Source organism: Podarcis erhardii (genome assembly GCF_964252035.2).
Source record: "Podarcis erhardii genome assembly, chromosome: 13".
Taxonomy (NCBI): Eukaryota; Metazoa; Chordata; class Lepidosauria; order Squamata; family Lacertidae; genus Podarcis; species Podarcis erhardii.
In genome coordinates this window covers 51826843-51841923 of record NC_138502.1, presented here as the reverse complement: position 1 = coordinate 51841923, position 15081 = coordinate 51826843, and the positions used below count along the sequence as shown (strand labels likewise).

General features: G+C 42.3%; 1 protein-coding gene and 1 long non-coding RNA gene across 5 annotated transcripts; one reads left to right on the top strand and one right to left on the bottom strand.

The window, feature by feature from the left end:
• Positions 1 to 284: 284 nt before the first annotated feature.
• LOC309327767 lies at positions 285 to 8770 on the top strand. 3 transcript variants are annotated; one of them, XR_014150638.1, is made up of 3 exons: positions 285 to 1115; positions 2607 to 2653; positions 8443 to 8770. It is a non-coding gene; the product is annotated as an uncharacterized lncRNA (long non-coding RNA). The 3 variants fall into 3 exon arrangements; XR_014150639.1 differs by lacking the exon at positions 8443 to 8770 and adding an exon at positions 4403 to 4424; XR_014150640.1 differs by lacking the exon at positions 8443 to 8770 and adding an exon at positions 4398 to 4424.
• On the bottom strand, positions 1445 to 15081 carry FH (fumarate hydratase). 2 transcript variants are annotated; one of them, XM_081837229.1, is made up of 10 exons: positions 14946 to 15081; positions 8776 to 8910; positions 7586 to 7696; positions 6577 to 6753; positions 5819 to 6001; positions 5435 to 5600; positions 4568 to 4771; positions 3707 to 3834; positions 2715 to 2868; positions 1445 to 1638 (listed from the first exon to the last, which is right to left on the bottom strand). In XM_081837229.1, the coding sequence occupies exons 1-10, from the start codon at positions 15060 to 15062 to the stop codon at positions 1496 to 1498; spliced, it is 1518 nt and encodes a 505-aa protein (XP_081693355.1). In that variant the 5' UTR covers positions 15063 to 15081; the 3' UTR covers positions 1445 to 1495. The 2 variants fall into 2 exon arrangements, with proteins under 2 accessions (XP_081693355.1, XP_081693356.1); XM_081837230.1 differs by lacking the exon at positions 14946 to 15081 and adding an exon at positions 9059 to 9189.

Sequence of the window (15081 nt, the reverse complement as noted above, 5' to 3'; positions counted from 1 at the left end):
TTTACTGTGTATTTATTGTTGCCGTTTGCTTGGACTGCCCTAGAATGACGTGGTTGTGCCTTATTGAAATGCCGCAGGTGGGACACGAATAAGTTCTGTTATGGGAATCCGACCTATAGAGAGGGGGGGGAGACTGTTTGGCAGTGATCGAGGAATGTTGTTATTATTATTTATTGCATTAAGATATCCCGCCTGTTTTTCTTCAAGGAGCTCAAGGTTCTCTCTGCCTCCCCCCCCCTTTCTCATTTAATCCTCCACAACAACCCTGTGAGGTAGGTTAGGCGACCGTGGCCCAAGGGCAAAACCAGCGAACTTCAGGATGGCCGAGTGTGGGGGGCGGGATTCGAACCCTGGTCTCCCCTAGGCCAGAGCTGGACACTTTAAGCACTGTGGCACCCTGGCTCTCAAGCAGACTAGTTTGTGTCTGTCCCGAATCCTCTCTCAGCCTCTTTGGACAAGCTTGGCTTGTAGTATTATTGTTGAGGCTTTTCCTAACCACTCCCTCCACAAATAATTTTTAATATGCCTTTGTCACAGGGAGTAAACCAGTCTTTTTCAACAGTGGGTGTGTTACAAAATTTGAAAAATCTGTGGGCGCCAGTCACAAAATGGCTGCCAGAGTGGAGCAGAATCAAGCAGTTTGTATGCTGTCACAGTGCTGCAGTGGTGCTTTGCAGATATTCAGAGCAGCCCTTGCCACCTGTTCTTCTCCCAATATTGTATTCCCTACTACCACCACCGTCTTCCAAGAGATCACTCTTTCTCCCCCACAGTGATGGAGTAATTGTCCTGCAGATGAGTGACAAAAGCACAGGTTGGCTAATCCCTGTCTTGCAGCAAACATGAAATACAATGCAGGTTTCTAGTGCGCCTTTACACTGTTAAACATAGTTATCTCTCTTGATTGTACAAGTTCAGCGACAAACCTGGAGGAGGAGGAGGCAGCTCTTCTGAGTTCTATGCAGATGAAGTTCATTTATAACAATGATGCAGGATAAGAGCCTTCTCTGTGGTGGTGCCCCATTTGTGGAATGCCCTCCCTTTATGGGTTCATCAGGCACCAAAACTTGTTTCAGGATAAAGCAAAGCTATACAGTGTTGGTGTCTGTCTAAAGGTAGGGGACATCATCCAGCTTTTTAAGGAGTGTCTGTTTTAACCTCCACTGCGATTAACTGCATCTGTGTGCTGCTGCTTATGAATGTGTATATTTTTAGTAAAGACATGTTGACTTTAGCATGTTATTGATTTTATGAATACAAACAGCCCTATAAATTCAACTTCGCAATAATTTGGGGGCCGTTTTAAAAACACTGCTCTCTGTAAACAAGATGCATTTTCATCAGGATATTTGAAGTACATACAAAGTTATATATCTACCATAGAAGGCCCCACCACTTCAGAGACAAAATGCAATGGGTTTCATAACAGAAACAGATGATAAAATTGTTTACTTTATACACTTTATTTATTTTGTTTGTATTACATTTGTCACAGTTACTTAGGACCCAACATATCTTCTGGCTTTACCCACTGATCAAATTGTTCTGATGTTAGAAATCCGAGCTTGATAGCAGTTTCTTTTAGTGTCGACCCTTCTTTATGTGCCGTTTTGGCAATCTTTGCCGCCTTGTCATAGCCTAATGTAAAAGTCAGTCAGTCAGTTCCATTTATTATGTTTAATGAACAGCCTTTACACACATAATGTAAAAGGAAAAGTCATATGAGATAATTTTTAGGTCAATGAGAAACCAAACGACGAAGTCACCTGCTTTCTAAACTTAACAGTAATTGCTACTACAGTGGTACCTCTGGTTACGAACTTAATTTGTTCCGGAGGTCCGTTCTTATCCTGAAACTGTTCTTAACATGAGGCGCCATTAGCGAAAGTGTGCCTTCCACTTGCATCCCAGGGCAAAGTTTGCATCCAGGAGCAACTACTTCCGGGTTAGTGCAGCTCATAACCTGACGCGTGCACAACCAGAAGCGTTCGTATCCAGAGGTACCACTGTACTATGTGTCCTTGGGAGCATGTGGATGCTGCTCATGAAAATGCAGACAATGAAACCTGTAGCGTAATGACATCTACACTGCACACTGAATCCCTAGTGGAAGAGGAGAGAGCCTGAGACAGCGTTGCTATTTCAGTGACAGCCCTTTATCTATCAATACATTCATTTGGGCCTCCACTCCAAAGAAGATTGTCTCTGAGCAGTCAACATCACACCAATTACAAAGTACTGTATATTAAAGTTGCAGCTACTTCTAAGCAAGAATAGCTGTCATAGCTCAGCAGTGGAGCATCAGCTTCATGCAGGTGCAGTCAGCCACTGCCAGTGAGGGTAGCCCATTACTGAACTAGATGGACTGAAGGTCTGACTAGCTATATGGCAGCTTCTCATGTTCCAGGCCAGCACACTGTTACGTTCCTCTCCTTTTTTGCAATCAGTATCTGGGTGTTAGATTAGAATTCAAATAGTGAAACAGTTGTGTTATTTAAAGCTCTGGGAAGTTTGGCACAATTAATGCTCTTCCCCCTTTTATTACATTTCTATGTGTAGTCTTTACATTTCCCACTGGACCATAACCTACCCTCCTTCCGTTACAGACGTACCAAGGCCAGCATTCCAGGTCTCTGGAAATCTGCTCAAGCAGGTAACTAGATTCATTTTAAGCACTTCACATGAGTCAAGACTGGCATGTTTTAGACACTTACCTATGTGGGGATTAAGGGCAGTCACCAGCATGAGCGACTCACTCATTAGTTTGTTGATCCTCTCTGTGTTGGCTTGTATTCCAATCACACAATTGTCAGTGAAAGAAACAGAGGCATCTCCTAAGAGTCGTGCAGAGTGTAGCACATTTTTAATCTAAATGAAATATTAAAAGACAATTAAAAATCACAGGTGCTGATTTAGAAGACTAGCTGCTATACAACATTTTCACTTTCTGTTCAGTAAAAGTCAAGACGGCAATATTTAACCCTTTTAACACAACTGGATATGGAATCTCAATAGCTGATATTTTAAGAAGCCTATAGTAAAGCAACTGGTTTGTGGGTTTTTTGACAAGGACTGCAGAATTGCAGTTTGACAAAAGAATAACCAAGTTTAAAAATTTTATGTCCGTAAGTTTTTTGGAACAACACTAGCTCCCAGATCCACAGAGTTGGAAGGGGTTAGGATTGCATGGAAGTGTCCCTCCCATAGCACAGCCATTACTGCAGAACCCACCCACCCCCCGCCGCCTGTGGAAAGCTCAGTGGGCATGTGCCAATAGGGATTCCCTCTGGCAGTAGCTGGCATTAGGTTCCAACATGGGAAGTTCTGGGGATGTGGCAGGGGAGGCCTTGAATTCACTGGATCTAAGACGTGCTCAACAGGAAAGACCCCCTTTCCACATCCATAGCCTGCGGTCATTTCCACCCATCCACACACTAGAACCAAAGAAGATTGGGAGGGGAGGAAGTCAACAATGCAGGCATAGGGATCCCATGGAAGTAGCCAAACATTTCTTTTAAATGGTAAGATAAGGCTTTCAGGCTAGCCACTCCTGTAATGCAATGCTAGGGCCCAAAATTAAAATGAGCTCATGCATAAGATGCGACTCCAGCAAAACTCAATTATCCACTCATTACAATTACGAAGCCCCTCTAACCATGCACTAAAATATGACATCTACGTCATGTCATTAGAACTTCAAACGTACAATCATGGGTTTAAAGACGTTCAGCTCAAAGTGGCCACAGCTGCCTCCTACTGTAACAGCAACATGATTCCCCATCACCTGAGCTGCCACCATGGTTATGGCCTCACACTGAGTAGGATTCACTTTTCCTGTAAAAAGCAGGGAGGGAGAGAAGAGAAGGAAAAGACCTCAAATTAGTATCTCTCCAACTTTAAAAAAACCATTCATTTCTTCTCTTAAAGGGAACTCTTACAAATGAGCTAGTAATGTATTATTTAAAAGATTTAGTACCAAAAAACCCCCAACTCTGGATGTGATCATACAGAACCTGGGGCACATTTATGTAGATAATAGAACACTGAAGATTCTACTGAAAGCAAATAGCTCCAAATGGCATGGTTTCAAAGGCAGATCTAATTACAGCAACAATTTGAGAAAAACTATTACCGTAAGATAAAATACTGTGTGCCTGCCAAATGTAAATCAGTCCTCACTTGAATTCACTAAAAATACAAGCAATTTATGCAACATGCAAGTTATGTTAGCAGTCTACAGCTAGAATCAATTGTTCAAAAATACAAGCCTGATATGGTTCTAAATGTTGGAACATCTGCCAGAATTATTGAAGACACAATAATATCATCTACTACTCATGAATAATCTGTTACCACAGTTTTTCCAAATGATCTTGATATATAATTTTTTGTGTCAGTACAGACTGCTCCACCCCGTTTCCATAAACTGGCAGCAAAAAACAGTACTGCTTACATATATATTTGAAGGCAAAAACTGAAAAATATGTAAAGTTGTATGTTAAAATGTATGGTCAAAGATGCTAGCTCATTATTTATTAACACAAAATTAACAAAAACCACATTGTACCTGGCATAATACTGCTTCCAGGTTCATTTTCAGGCAAGATTAACTCCCCCAAACCAGATCGAGGTCCAGAACCCAGGAAACGGATGTCATTAGCTATCTTCATCAGGCTGCAAGCCACGGTATTCATTGCCCCACTCAGTTCAACCAGGGCATCATGAGCAGCAAGGGCTTCAAATTTGTTTGGAGCAGTAATGAAGGGCAAGTCTAATGAAAGAATGATATATATATATACATGAGCATCCCATCCATCAACTCTTGCATTTGATGCACATACTGATAGCTCAAGTACTCTTAAAAAACAAAAACATTTTATATCGACCGTTCACTTTATAATCAGCTCTGGGCAGATATCTATAAACAAAGTTAAGTACTCTTATCTCCAAGGGCTCCCAGGCTAATAATTAATGGGCAAAAGAAAACAATTTATTAAACACAAAGTATCTAATTACCTATATTAAATCTAATGCTAGAAACCGGGGTGTTAAGAAGGTATTGCTACAATTAGACCATTGCCCTCCAGTGCTTCAGATCCCAATGCTCCTATGTCCTCCCCCAGCAGTTAAAAATCTTTGGATGGTCCATTTGAAGAATATAGTTCAAGCTTTATCTGTTCATAACCTTGTTGATGCAGGAAATAGCAGGCTGATAAATCCAGTCACCAGCTGCCTTTGGTACAGCAGAACTCCAATGTACAATGAAGCTTAGGTAGATGAAACACGGAGAGAAGGGGCTACAGAATACAGCACTGCTTTTTCTTTCTAGAAAAGGCAGTTACTGTCCCATTTCTTTTGCTTTGTTGTTTCCTCTGACAATTCTATTTCAATTCTGTAAGAGGCTATCAGAAGTTTCCTTCATGTCCTCCCTTACTTGTAAGTGCAGCCACCTTAGCAGCCACCTTCTCAGCGAAACCAATTCTTGTATTCAGTCCTGTGCCAACAGCAGTGCCACCAGCTGCCAGCTCATAGACCCTTGGCATGGCTGATTTGATCCTAGTGATTCCATATTTGACTTGTTGCACGTAAGCACTGAATTCCTTCAAAGGAGAAAAAAAAGAGGGATAGCCAAACAAGATCATATTATTGTCCAGATTATTCTCATTCCATGTGAGAATCTAACATAAATGAGCCACTTATCACTAGTCAAAGATATGCCTTTTGACTGGAAACAAAGTTAATGTTTGCAATGAGTCCCCCCACTCCTTCCAAGAGAAAAATAGAACTTTCATACAATATGTCAAAATGTTTTTTTTACCTGCCCAAGGGTAAGGGGAACTGCATCCTGTGTATGAGTACGCCCAATTTTAATAATTTTGGAAAATTCTTTTGATTTGGCATCCAGGGCATCCTGAAGCTTCTGCAGCCCCGGCAACAGCACTTCATGAACTTCTTGTGCAGCAGCAATATGCATTGCTGTTGGAAACGTGTCATTTGAGCTCTGAGAAGATGCAAACACAAGGTGCTTGTTATCTGAACATCTCTTTTACTATTTATCTGTTCCTAGACTGCTCAATGTAGGAAAACACTCGAAAGCATGTAAAAAGGACACTTCCTCCTATTTATGATGCCACAACCAGTAGCAAAATCAGGAACACAAATCGTAAGAGTCCCAAGCTTGACACCGTATAGGTCAGTTAATGGAAATAAATTCCATATAGGTAAAAAGGGGATGGTTTTATGTACACACAGTATGTGACATTCGGATGTAGCAATCGTTTAGTGATTCCCTTATCACTGTTCATATGCAACAACACAAAGAGCAATTCAGCATCCCAAGCAAATAATCATATGATAAGTTTTAAAGATCGGATGCCACATTTCATAGTTTATTTTTGTTCAAAAATGTGTTGGTAGCTGGCAGCATGCCAAGAACTGAAGTGATATTTCCCCCCTTTGAAACACCTTGCACCTAAGCAAACAAAACCTATTTGATAAATAAATATTTTGACCTTTTAGTAGGTAATATGTAATGTAAACACACAGCAAGAATATTTGGAAGGAGCACATAGTGACCTGGCTTTTATTAACATGGTCGTTCGGATGCACTGGGTCCTTGCTCCCCAGTTTACCTCCCAGTATCTCAATGGCTCTATTACTGATGACTTCATTAACATTCATGTTCGTCTGTGTTCCAGATCCAGTTTGCCACACCACTAGAGGAAAATGATCGTTCAATTTACCTTCAGATACCTACAAAAACACATTTATCATTGTTACACATTGTTTTACAGTGCCATCAATTTATATGAAACACTACTGAACTACTAAATGAGATAACATTGAACAGACACTAAATAACCTTTAAAGCTCTAGGTTTAAAATCCATATTGTACACTTAAAACATTCAGTTTCTGTGATGAGGTGTGTTTACACCACACTACATGCTTCTTCCTCAAAAGAGTCATGCAAACCTTATATCATCACATACCTCTGCAAAATATCTTAAATAAAGCAGGATGAGAAGAATGATCCAATCTAGATAGGTTTTTCTGCTGTGTTAACTGTTTCAGACTAATTTTAGCATAAGCAAAGTACTAGTCAAAAAAATATTTAAAACACTACCACAAGGAAGGTTTACACGAAACAATGATACTGGAAAGAGCCCGATGAGTTTTTTAACTAGTTATGAGGCTGTTTCAAAGAGCCTGCCTCACTCTTTGCCACTTTGCATAGTGTCTGTGACAAGTATCATGCAACTGACATTGGGCAGCACCAAACATTCTGACCAATGCAAAAGGACCATGGGAACATTATTTGCATCTCAGGCTGATGAAGGCATTATCATTTTGAGAAGACAAAATATCTGCAAAGAATTCAGTTACAGATAGGTAGCCGTGTTGGTCCGGTGACTTCTGTTTCAGTGTATCTGAAGAAGTGTGCATGCACACGAAAGCTCATACCTAGAACTAACTCAGTTGGTCTTTAAGGTGCTACTGGAAGGAATTTTTTTATTTTGTTTTGCAAAGAATTCAGTACATCAATCCTGGTTCAATTATGCAGAGCTTTTATATTAAAAAATTACCTCATCTGCTGCCTTCACAATGGCATTGGCAATCTTTGGCTCCAGGCCATAATCCTGATTTACTTCAGCAGCTGCTCGCTTTAGGATACCAAAAGCTCTTATTACTTGGACCTAAGATTTTAAAAAATAAGAATGGTGATATTGTACATGCATATAAAATAGAGGAAGCCATTTTAATTGCATTATTTCCTTCTAAACAACCCCAATTGATACAGCCAGGCATTCTTATCACTTCCCACATTGTACTCTATTGATAGGACCAAAAATTGTTGCAGTTATATGTGAATCAAAAAACAATATTAACCAGTAAGAAAACATACTAGGGCAACACATTCCCCATTTTTGTCAAAAATCAACCTCTTTCAGTTCTAAGTTATATTATACTGCATGAGACACCAAGCTTGCTTTTAGAGCACTGGCAAGAAACAGGATTGACAGTTCACAGATAATTATGACAGCTGGCCAGGGTATACCACCTGTCAATCATCTTGATACCATAATCATGTCAGGTGCTTCCCCTTGTGCTTACAGTAGCGATGCAAGTGCAGATCCGAGAGGGCTTCCTGAGAGCACCGATAACCTGTTGAGTGCTTACAGTGTGGAGAGCCAGTGTGGTGCAGTGTTTAAGAGCGGTAGAGTTGTAATCTGGTGAACCGGGTTCGCATCCCTGCTCTTCCACATGCAGCTGCTGGGTGACCTTGGGCTAGTCACACTTCTCTGAAGTCTCTCAGCCTCACCTCACAGAGTGTTTGTTGTGGGGGAGGAAGGGAAAGGAGATTGTTAGCCGCTTTGAGACTCCTTAGGGTAGTGATAAAGCGGGACATCAAAACCAAACTCTTCTTCTCCTCTTCTTACAGGAAGCCCACAGGGATCAGGCATGCTATGAAGTTCTCAGTGGTGAACTTCATAGTGTAGCCAGTAGCAACCAGCTTCCTGAAAGGGCCAATCGGCTGGTCGGCACTGACAGCAAGTCTCCTTTGCCAAGCAACAATTGAAAGCACTTTAAGGCACCTAATTCTACCTTGACAGCGGCATTTCTACCTGCCCCACTCCTGATGTCACATATAATGTTAGGTGTGGGGCACGAGAGAATTGTTAGGGGGAAATGGCCTCACCAGCCAAGTTGGGACCCATGCCAGAGACTCTCCCACACCTGTTGTAGAGAATAAATTCAACTTTGAATTACTCACTGGCATCCGTTCTGTTGCTCCACCAATCTTAAAATTCATTGTGGATCTCACAGTCTGTGCACCGTAATACTTGTCATTTGGAACTTTGAGTTCACCAAAGGTATCATATTCTATTCTAAATGAGTCCTGACTGGCCTGAGGAAGGAAAAAAAATCAAGAGTTAAAATGAAGAGATCGCTCTCCTAGTAAAAATAGAAACACTTAAATGTTAGCACAGAATGCCAGAAAGTTACTGTTTTTAAAAGTATCTTATCAGAAAAGGCACCAGGGTCATAATACACACCATGGTTCAAATTCTGTGGATCAATGGGCAGAAGCAGAATAAAAAGAAAACTTCTGCAGCTAGGAGCCAGAGTTCTGTGATCAAACTAGTTCCCTGAGCCCAATAGGGAAGTATTTAGATGAAAGTCCAAAAGCACCCTCCCCAGCTGCATGGGAATCTGATTTTGAAACTGATGGGAGGTTCAGAAGTAGTTGGTGATTATATCATGGGTTCAAAGGGGGTGGGGAGTCAGCAATTATCCTAGGACAGAAGAGCAAGGGCCTCGCATAAACAATTCTATGGATCCTAGCCAGGTAATGGAAGAGTTCACCGTTAGAACATTTTATTTCTGCCAAAAAATATGTCTAGTAATGTGATTCTGCTTGAACAATAATTGAGCAGTAACAGAATCTTATGTACAGGAGACAGCCTTGAAAGTGGGGCACATTTTTCTTTCAGTCTTCAGAAATATATATTTTTTAATTTAATGATATGCAGGCCACATCTGCTCTAATTTAAAGCAGTATCATATCACTTTAAACCTTCATGGCTTTCCCCCAAATAATTCTGATTCCTGAGAAATGTACTTTGTTAAGTGTGCAGAGAGATATATAAAATCTTTATTTGCGTCAGCCACAAACCATAGCAAAGGAATCAAATACAGTAAGATACAGATATAGCTGGATGGCTGGCTATACAAAATACGTTCTGAAAATTTACAACTGTACAAATGAAAGAGTTAAAAACTGTCCTTGACCACAAATAAAACAAGAACAGAGAGCTGTTAGGAGAGCACTATTCCCTACACAGAGCTACAACTCAATCTCTCTTCCTAGGGATCTGTTACTTAATAAGGTTTGCATCTTTTCCGCTGTCTAGACATCCTGCTCCACTCGAGTCATTTTAGTTAGGCAGGATAGGAAAGCTCAAGCAAAGCATGTGATCAACAACACATACCCAGAAATCCTGTCCACATTTCTCAGGCTGAACAAGTCGAAAGCATGACAAGAAGAGAAATTCCATAGAGATGTCCAAAATTCAGCTGGATCCACCAGTCTTTGGGATGGACCATTCTGATCAGGTTATCTCAAGTAGTACACACTTTCACAGGAACAACTGATCATGCATATAGGTTTGTAGAATTGTTTTACCTCTCAGCCACAGATTTTACTATGAAGTTCTTACAATTTGCTGTTCTCAAACTCAGATAACAATACCAAACAGACATGTTTCTCCATTGTGCCTTTTTGCCAAGATACAGTTCGGAGGTCAAACAACTTAACCATATTTGTACTTTTGCCTTTTAAATATTAACTGTTATGACGTAAAAGATTGCATAACAAATTGCATGAGATTAGCAAGGTTTATTGGAAAATGCAATTGTTGTAAGCTTAGCTTTCAAATACAGTGGTACCTCGGGTTACATACGCTTCGGGTTACAGACTTTGCTAACCCAAAAATAGTACCTCAGGTTAAGAACTTCGCTTCAGGATGAGAACAGAAATTGTGCTCCGGCAGCGCGGCAGCAGCAGAAGGCCCCATTAGCTAAAGTGGTGCTTCAGGTTAAGTACAGTTTCAAGTTAAGAACGGACCTCCGGAACGAATTAAGTACTTAACCCGAGGTACCACTGTAATTTAATAATAATAATTAGCAGGATTTTGAATCATTATTTTTTGGGAAATTATATTTTTTCTCACTGCTCTACAATAAAAACATTAATCAATACTGGACTAGTATCAGATAGTGAGAAACAGACGTCTTACTGCAAACAAAGGAAGAGTTATCTCTGGTCATTTATGATATATAGCTTAGCTTTAAAGAAACAGAATAGTAGTGACAGAATACTCATCATATATGTTCAATATATTAAGCCATAGTAAACGTGTCATAGCATATATTTAGTGATATATCTTCAACACTGCTATAAAGTCACACAGTTTTAAGGCACATTTCTAAATGCGATATTGTTATTTCAGAAACCTTGGGAAAATGTCTTGGAACTTTGAAGTGTCAGGCATAGCTCTAATGGCTTTAGCCCAAACGTAGCAGAGTTTTCCTGCACAGCGAAGAAGCTAGTTGAGGTGGAAATGACTAGTCAGCTAGACTCAGAATAACTATTTACAGGATTTATTAAAGGGAAAAAGAAACCAGCAGAGTTTCTGCATACAAAACAAAGTAAAATAAATCCTTTCACTCTCTCTCTCTCAACCTTACACAGCACTCCTACTCCTAACACACCACACCACAAACGTACTAGCATTCCTAGATAACAGAGTTGAGTGCTGGTCGTTAACCAATCAGAGTAAGTACTTTCTAGGTCAAGCAGACCTTGGCTTTCTGCCAAGAGCAAATTGACACTGCCTTGAGTTAATTGTGTGAAGCCAGAATCTGCAAGTTTTCATGAGAATCAATTAACAGAAACTGAACAAAATGTCACACTATTGCTAAGTCATGGGAATGTGTGTTGGGGTGGAGGAGAGACATCAAGAAAAGGGAAGAGACACAAGCCACAGACTTGTCCAGAGTGATTGTGTCAGAGGTTGGAGAATTATTTTCAAAAGACTCCATTTCCTACAACCACGTTAATGTAAAGGGATTTTTAAAATAGCATCTTAAGTAGCCTATTTCATAGAATCATAGAGTTGGAAGAGACCACAAGGGCCATCGAGTCCAACCCCCTGCCAAGCAGGAAACACCATCAGAGCACTCCTGACATATGGTCGTCAAGCCTCTGCTTAAAGACCTCCAAAGAAGGAGACTCCACCACACTCCTTGGCAGCAAATTCCACTGTCGAACAGCTCTTACTGTCAGGAAGTTCTTCCTAATGTTTAGGTGGAATCTTCTTTCTTGTAGTTTGGAACCATTGTTCTGTGTCCGCTTCTCTGGAGCAGCAGAAAACAACCTTTCTCCCTCCTCTATGTGACATCCTTTTATATATTTGACCTTTTATATATTTGAACATGGCTATCATAACACCCCTTAACCTCCTCTTCTCCAGGCTAAACATGCCCAGCTCCCTTAGCCGTTCCTCATAAGGCATCGTTTCCAGGCCTTTGACCATTTTGGTTGCCCTCCTCTGGACACGTTCCAGTTTGTCAGTGTCCTTCTTGAACTGTGGTGCCCAGAACTGGACACAGTACGCCAGGTGAGGTCTGACCAGAGCAGAATACAGTGGCACTATTACTTCCCTTCATCTAGATTTAGCTTAGCTCAGAATGTTATGCTGTAATGAGTTTCTAACTCTCCCTCAGAAAATAATGTTCAATAAACGTCAAGAACTAGTGTGACCTGTCACTCAGTCGCTGGAACAACTGCTGCATTTGTTATTGTTACATGTTATTGCTGGACAGTTATCGGGAAGTGCTCACCTACAACTGTATGCATGTACAGCCTAAACAAATAGCCAAAAAGAATTAAATGCTGATGAACTGATGAAAACAGTTATTTCATTTGACAGTTGGCTTGGAGCAACAGTGGCCAAAAAGCCAAATCTAGCCTTATCAGTCCCCAGTGATGTAGTGTAGAAAACCTTGTGTGGCGGGGGGGGGGGGAGATCAATTTTCAGAAATACATCACTTCAAAAATTAATTCATAACACAATGAATGGATACAACCCCATTCAAACTGGGCAGTTTCAAAGCTGTAGTTAACTTCTTTAGATTATTATAAAAAAATTGAATGCACTGTTCTGCTTAAAAGCAGAATGTTAAATTTTCTATGCTTCATTTCCTTAAAATTCATTCCACGTATGGTATTCTCATCTTAAAACATAAGTATTAAATAAATACAACTGTACTTTTCTAAATTGGTTTTTACTAAAATATTTCAGTTTGCATGGCGTACCAGAATATTAATATACAGTAGTGAACTTTTCCTAGTTCTACCACCTAAGGGGCCCACCCTACTTCACGTTAAGTTGCTCAGAGGCAATTATAACATTACCATTAACACAGAAGGTGACCAGAAGAAACCCCCACAAATAGGGAGGGGAGGAAAATCAGAGCTTCTGTATCTTTTTAAGGGGGTACAGAATACCCTGCTTTTTAAGGGAGCCCATACCCCTACTGCGTTCCTGGCCAGAATAATGTCACAGTTCACTTGGGTGAACCACCAGCCTTGGGGCCAAGGGACAATAGAGGTTTGTGCCTGGAAGAACTTCACAGCAGGGGAAGGACCAGCAGCCCCAAAGCAGCAGGTGCAGCAGCAGCCGACCTGCCTGCAACCGCCAGCATGGCTAAAGGTTGAGGGTGATGGGCGCTTTGGTCCAGCAAACACCAGAAATATTCTTGTAGTAGTGGGATGAAGTGAGACTTGAAGCAGCTCACACTCATGCAGCCCAATCCCACTCACATTCCTTAAGAAACAAAGGTTACAAATACAGTGGTACCTCGGGTTAAGAACTTAATTCGTTCTGGAGGTCTGTTCTTAACCTGAAAATCTTCTTAACACTACTTTAGCTAATGGGGCCTCCTGCTGCCGTGCAATTTCTGTTCTCATCCTGAAGCAAAGTTCTTAACCCGAGGTACTATTTCTGGGTTAGCAGAGTCTGTAAACTGAAGCGTATGTAACCCGAGGTACCACTGTACCACGTAATGTAGTTTTGTGTTTTTATGTTGCGAACCTTGGATGTTTAACAGCCACCACCACCGCAGGCCCTTAAAAATAAGGTACTTTTATATTCCTCTTTACTTGGGGGCAAGCCTCCCTCTTCCTAAGGGGGGCCAGTTCTCAATTCAGAGTGCTTGGCATCCTAAGGAGGGGAGCAGCGCTGGATTTGGAATGCTGCTGGCGGTTCCCACGCACAGGGAGGCAAAGGGGCGCAAAACGGCAACACTGAACAGATCCGTTTGAAAAAGCAACTGTACCTACATATTTACATCTTTGTTCTGGCATTGGAGAAACCAAAGCTATTTACATATCTGTACATGAATTGACAGAAGGGCTGAATTCTGCTCCCCAGTCTGAAAAAATATGTCTCAGATAAGCTGTTCTTCCCACAAATAAAAGCTCTGTTTCAATTGCCCCCCCCCCCAAAAAGCAACTGTACCAAAATGAACTGCGTTTCCAAGCACAATTCAAAGTGTTGGTGCTGACCTTTAAAGCCCTAAACGGCCTCGGCCCAGCATACCTAAAGGAGCATCTCCACCCCCATCATTCTGCCCGGACGCTGAGGTCCAGCTCCGAGGGCCTTCTGGCGGTTCCCTCATTGCGAGAAGCAAAGCTACAGGGAACCAGGCAGAGGGCCTTCTCGGTGGTGGCGCCCGCCCTGTGGAACGCCCTTCCAGCAGATGTCAAAGCGATCAACAACTACCTGACATTCCATAGACATCTTAAGGCAGCCCTGTTCAGGGAAGTTTTTAATCTGTGACATTTTAGTGTATCTTTCATCTTTGTTGGAAGCCGCCCAGAGTGGGGGGGGGGGAAACCCAGCCAGATGGGCGGGGTACAAATAATAAATTATTATTATAAGTGAAAATGAGGAATATTTGAGGGAGGGGCCGTCAAATGCTGTCCTCGCCCAAGACGCCATATGAACAAAGCAGTGGGGTGGGGGGCGGACCCGGGTTTGAATCCCGCCCGGCCTCCCTCACCGGGTTGTTGTTGTTGTGGGGGGGGGGCTAAGTGCCGGGGAGGGAGAAAAGCTCGTGACAGGAATGCGAAAGCGGGTAAGAATAAAAGCGATGGAAGTTTCAAAATTTATATATGTGGAGAGAGAGAGACTTGAGGCCGCGTCCGGCCCACAGAGGCGGGAGGCGGGAAGGGGCCTGATCCTCCGCCGCCTCTTTCCCTCAGCCGCGCAGGAGGCGCCTGTCCCGCCCAAGGCCGGCAAAGGTCACCTCTCGGCGCTCGGGCGCCCCCCTCCCTCCCTCCCTCCCTCCCCGCGGAGCGCGCGCCCAGCGGCTCACCATCCTCCGTGGCTGCGGGTGGCGGCTGCGGGTCGGCGGGCCCCTCTGGCGCGCGTGGACGGCGGCGCCCCCGGCGCAAGTCAGGCTGCGCTGGAGGGAGCGGAGCGAGCGGTACATGGCGGAGGCTGCGGAGGGA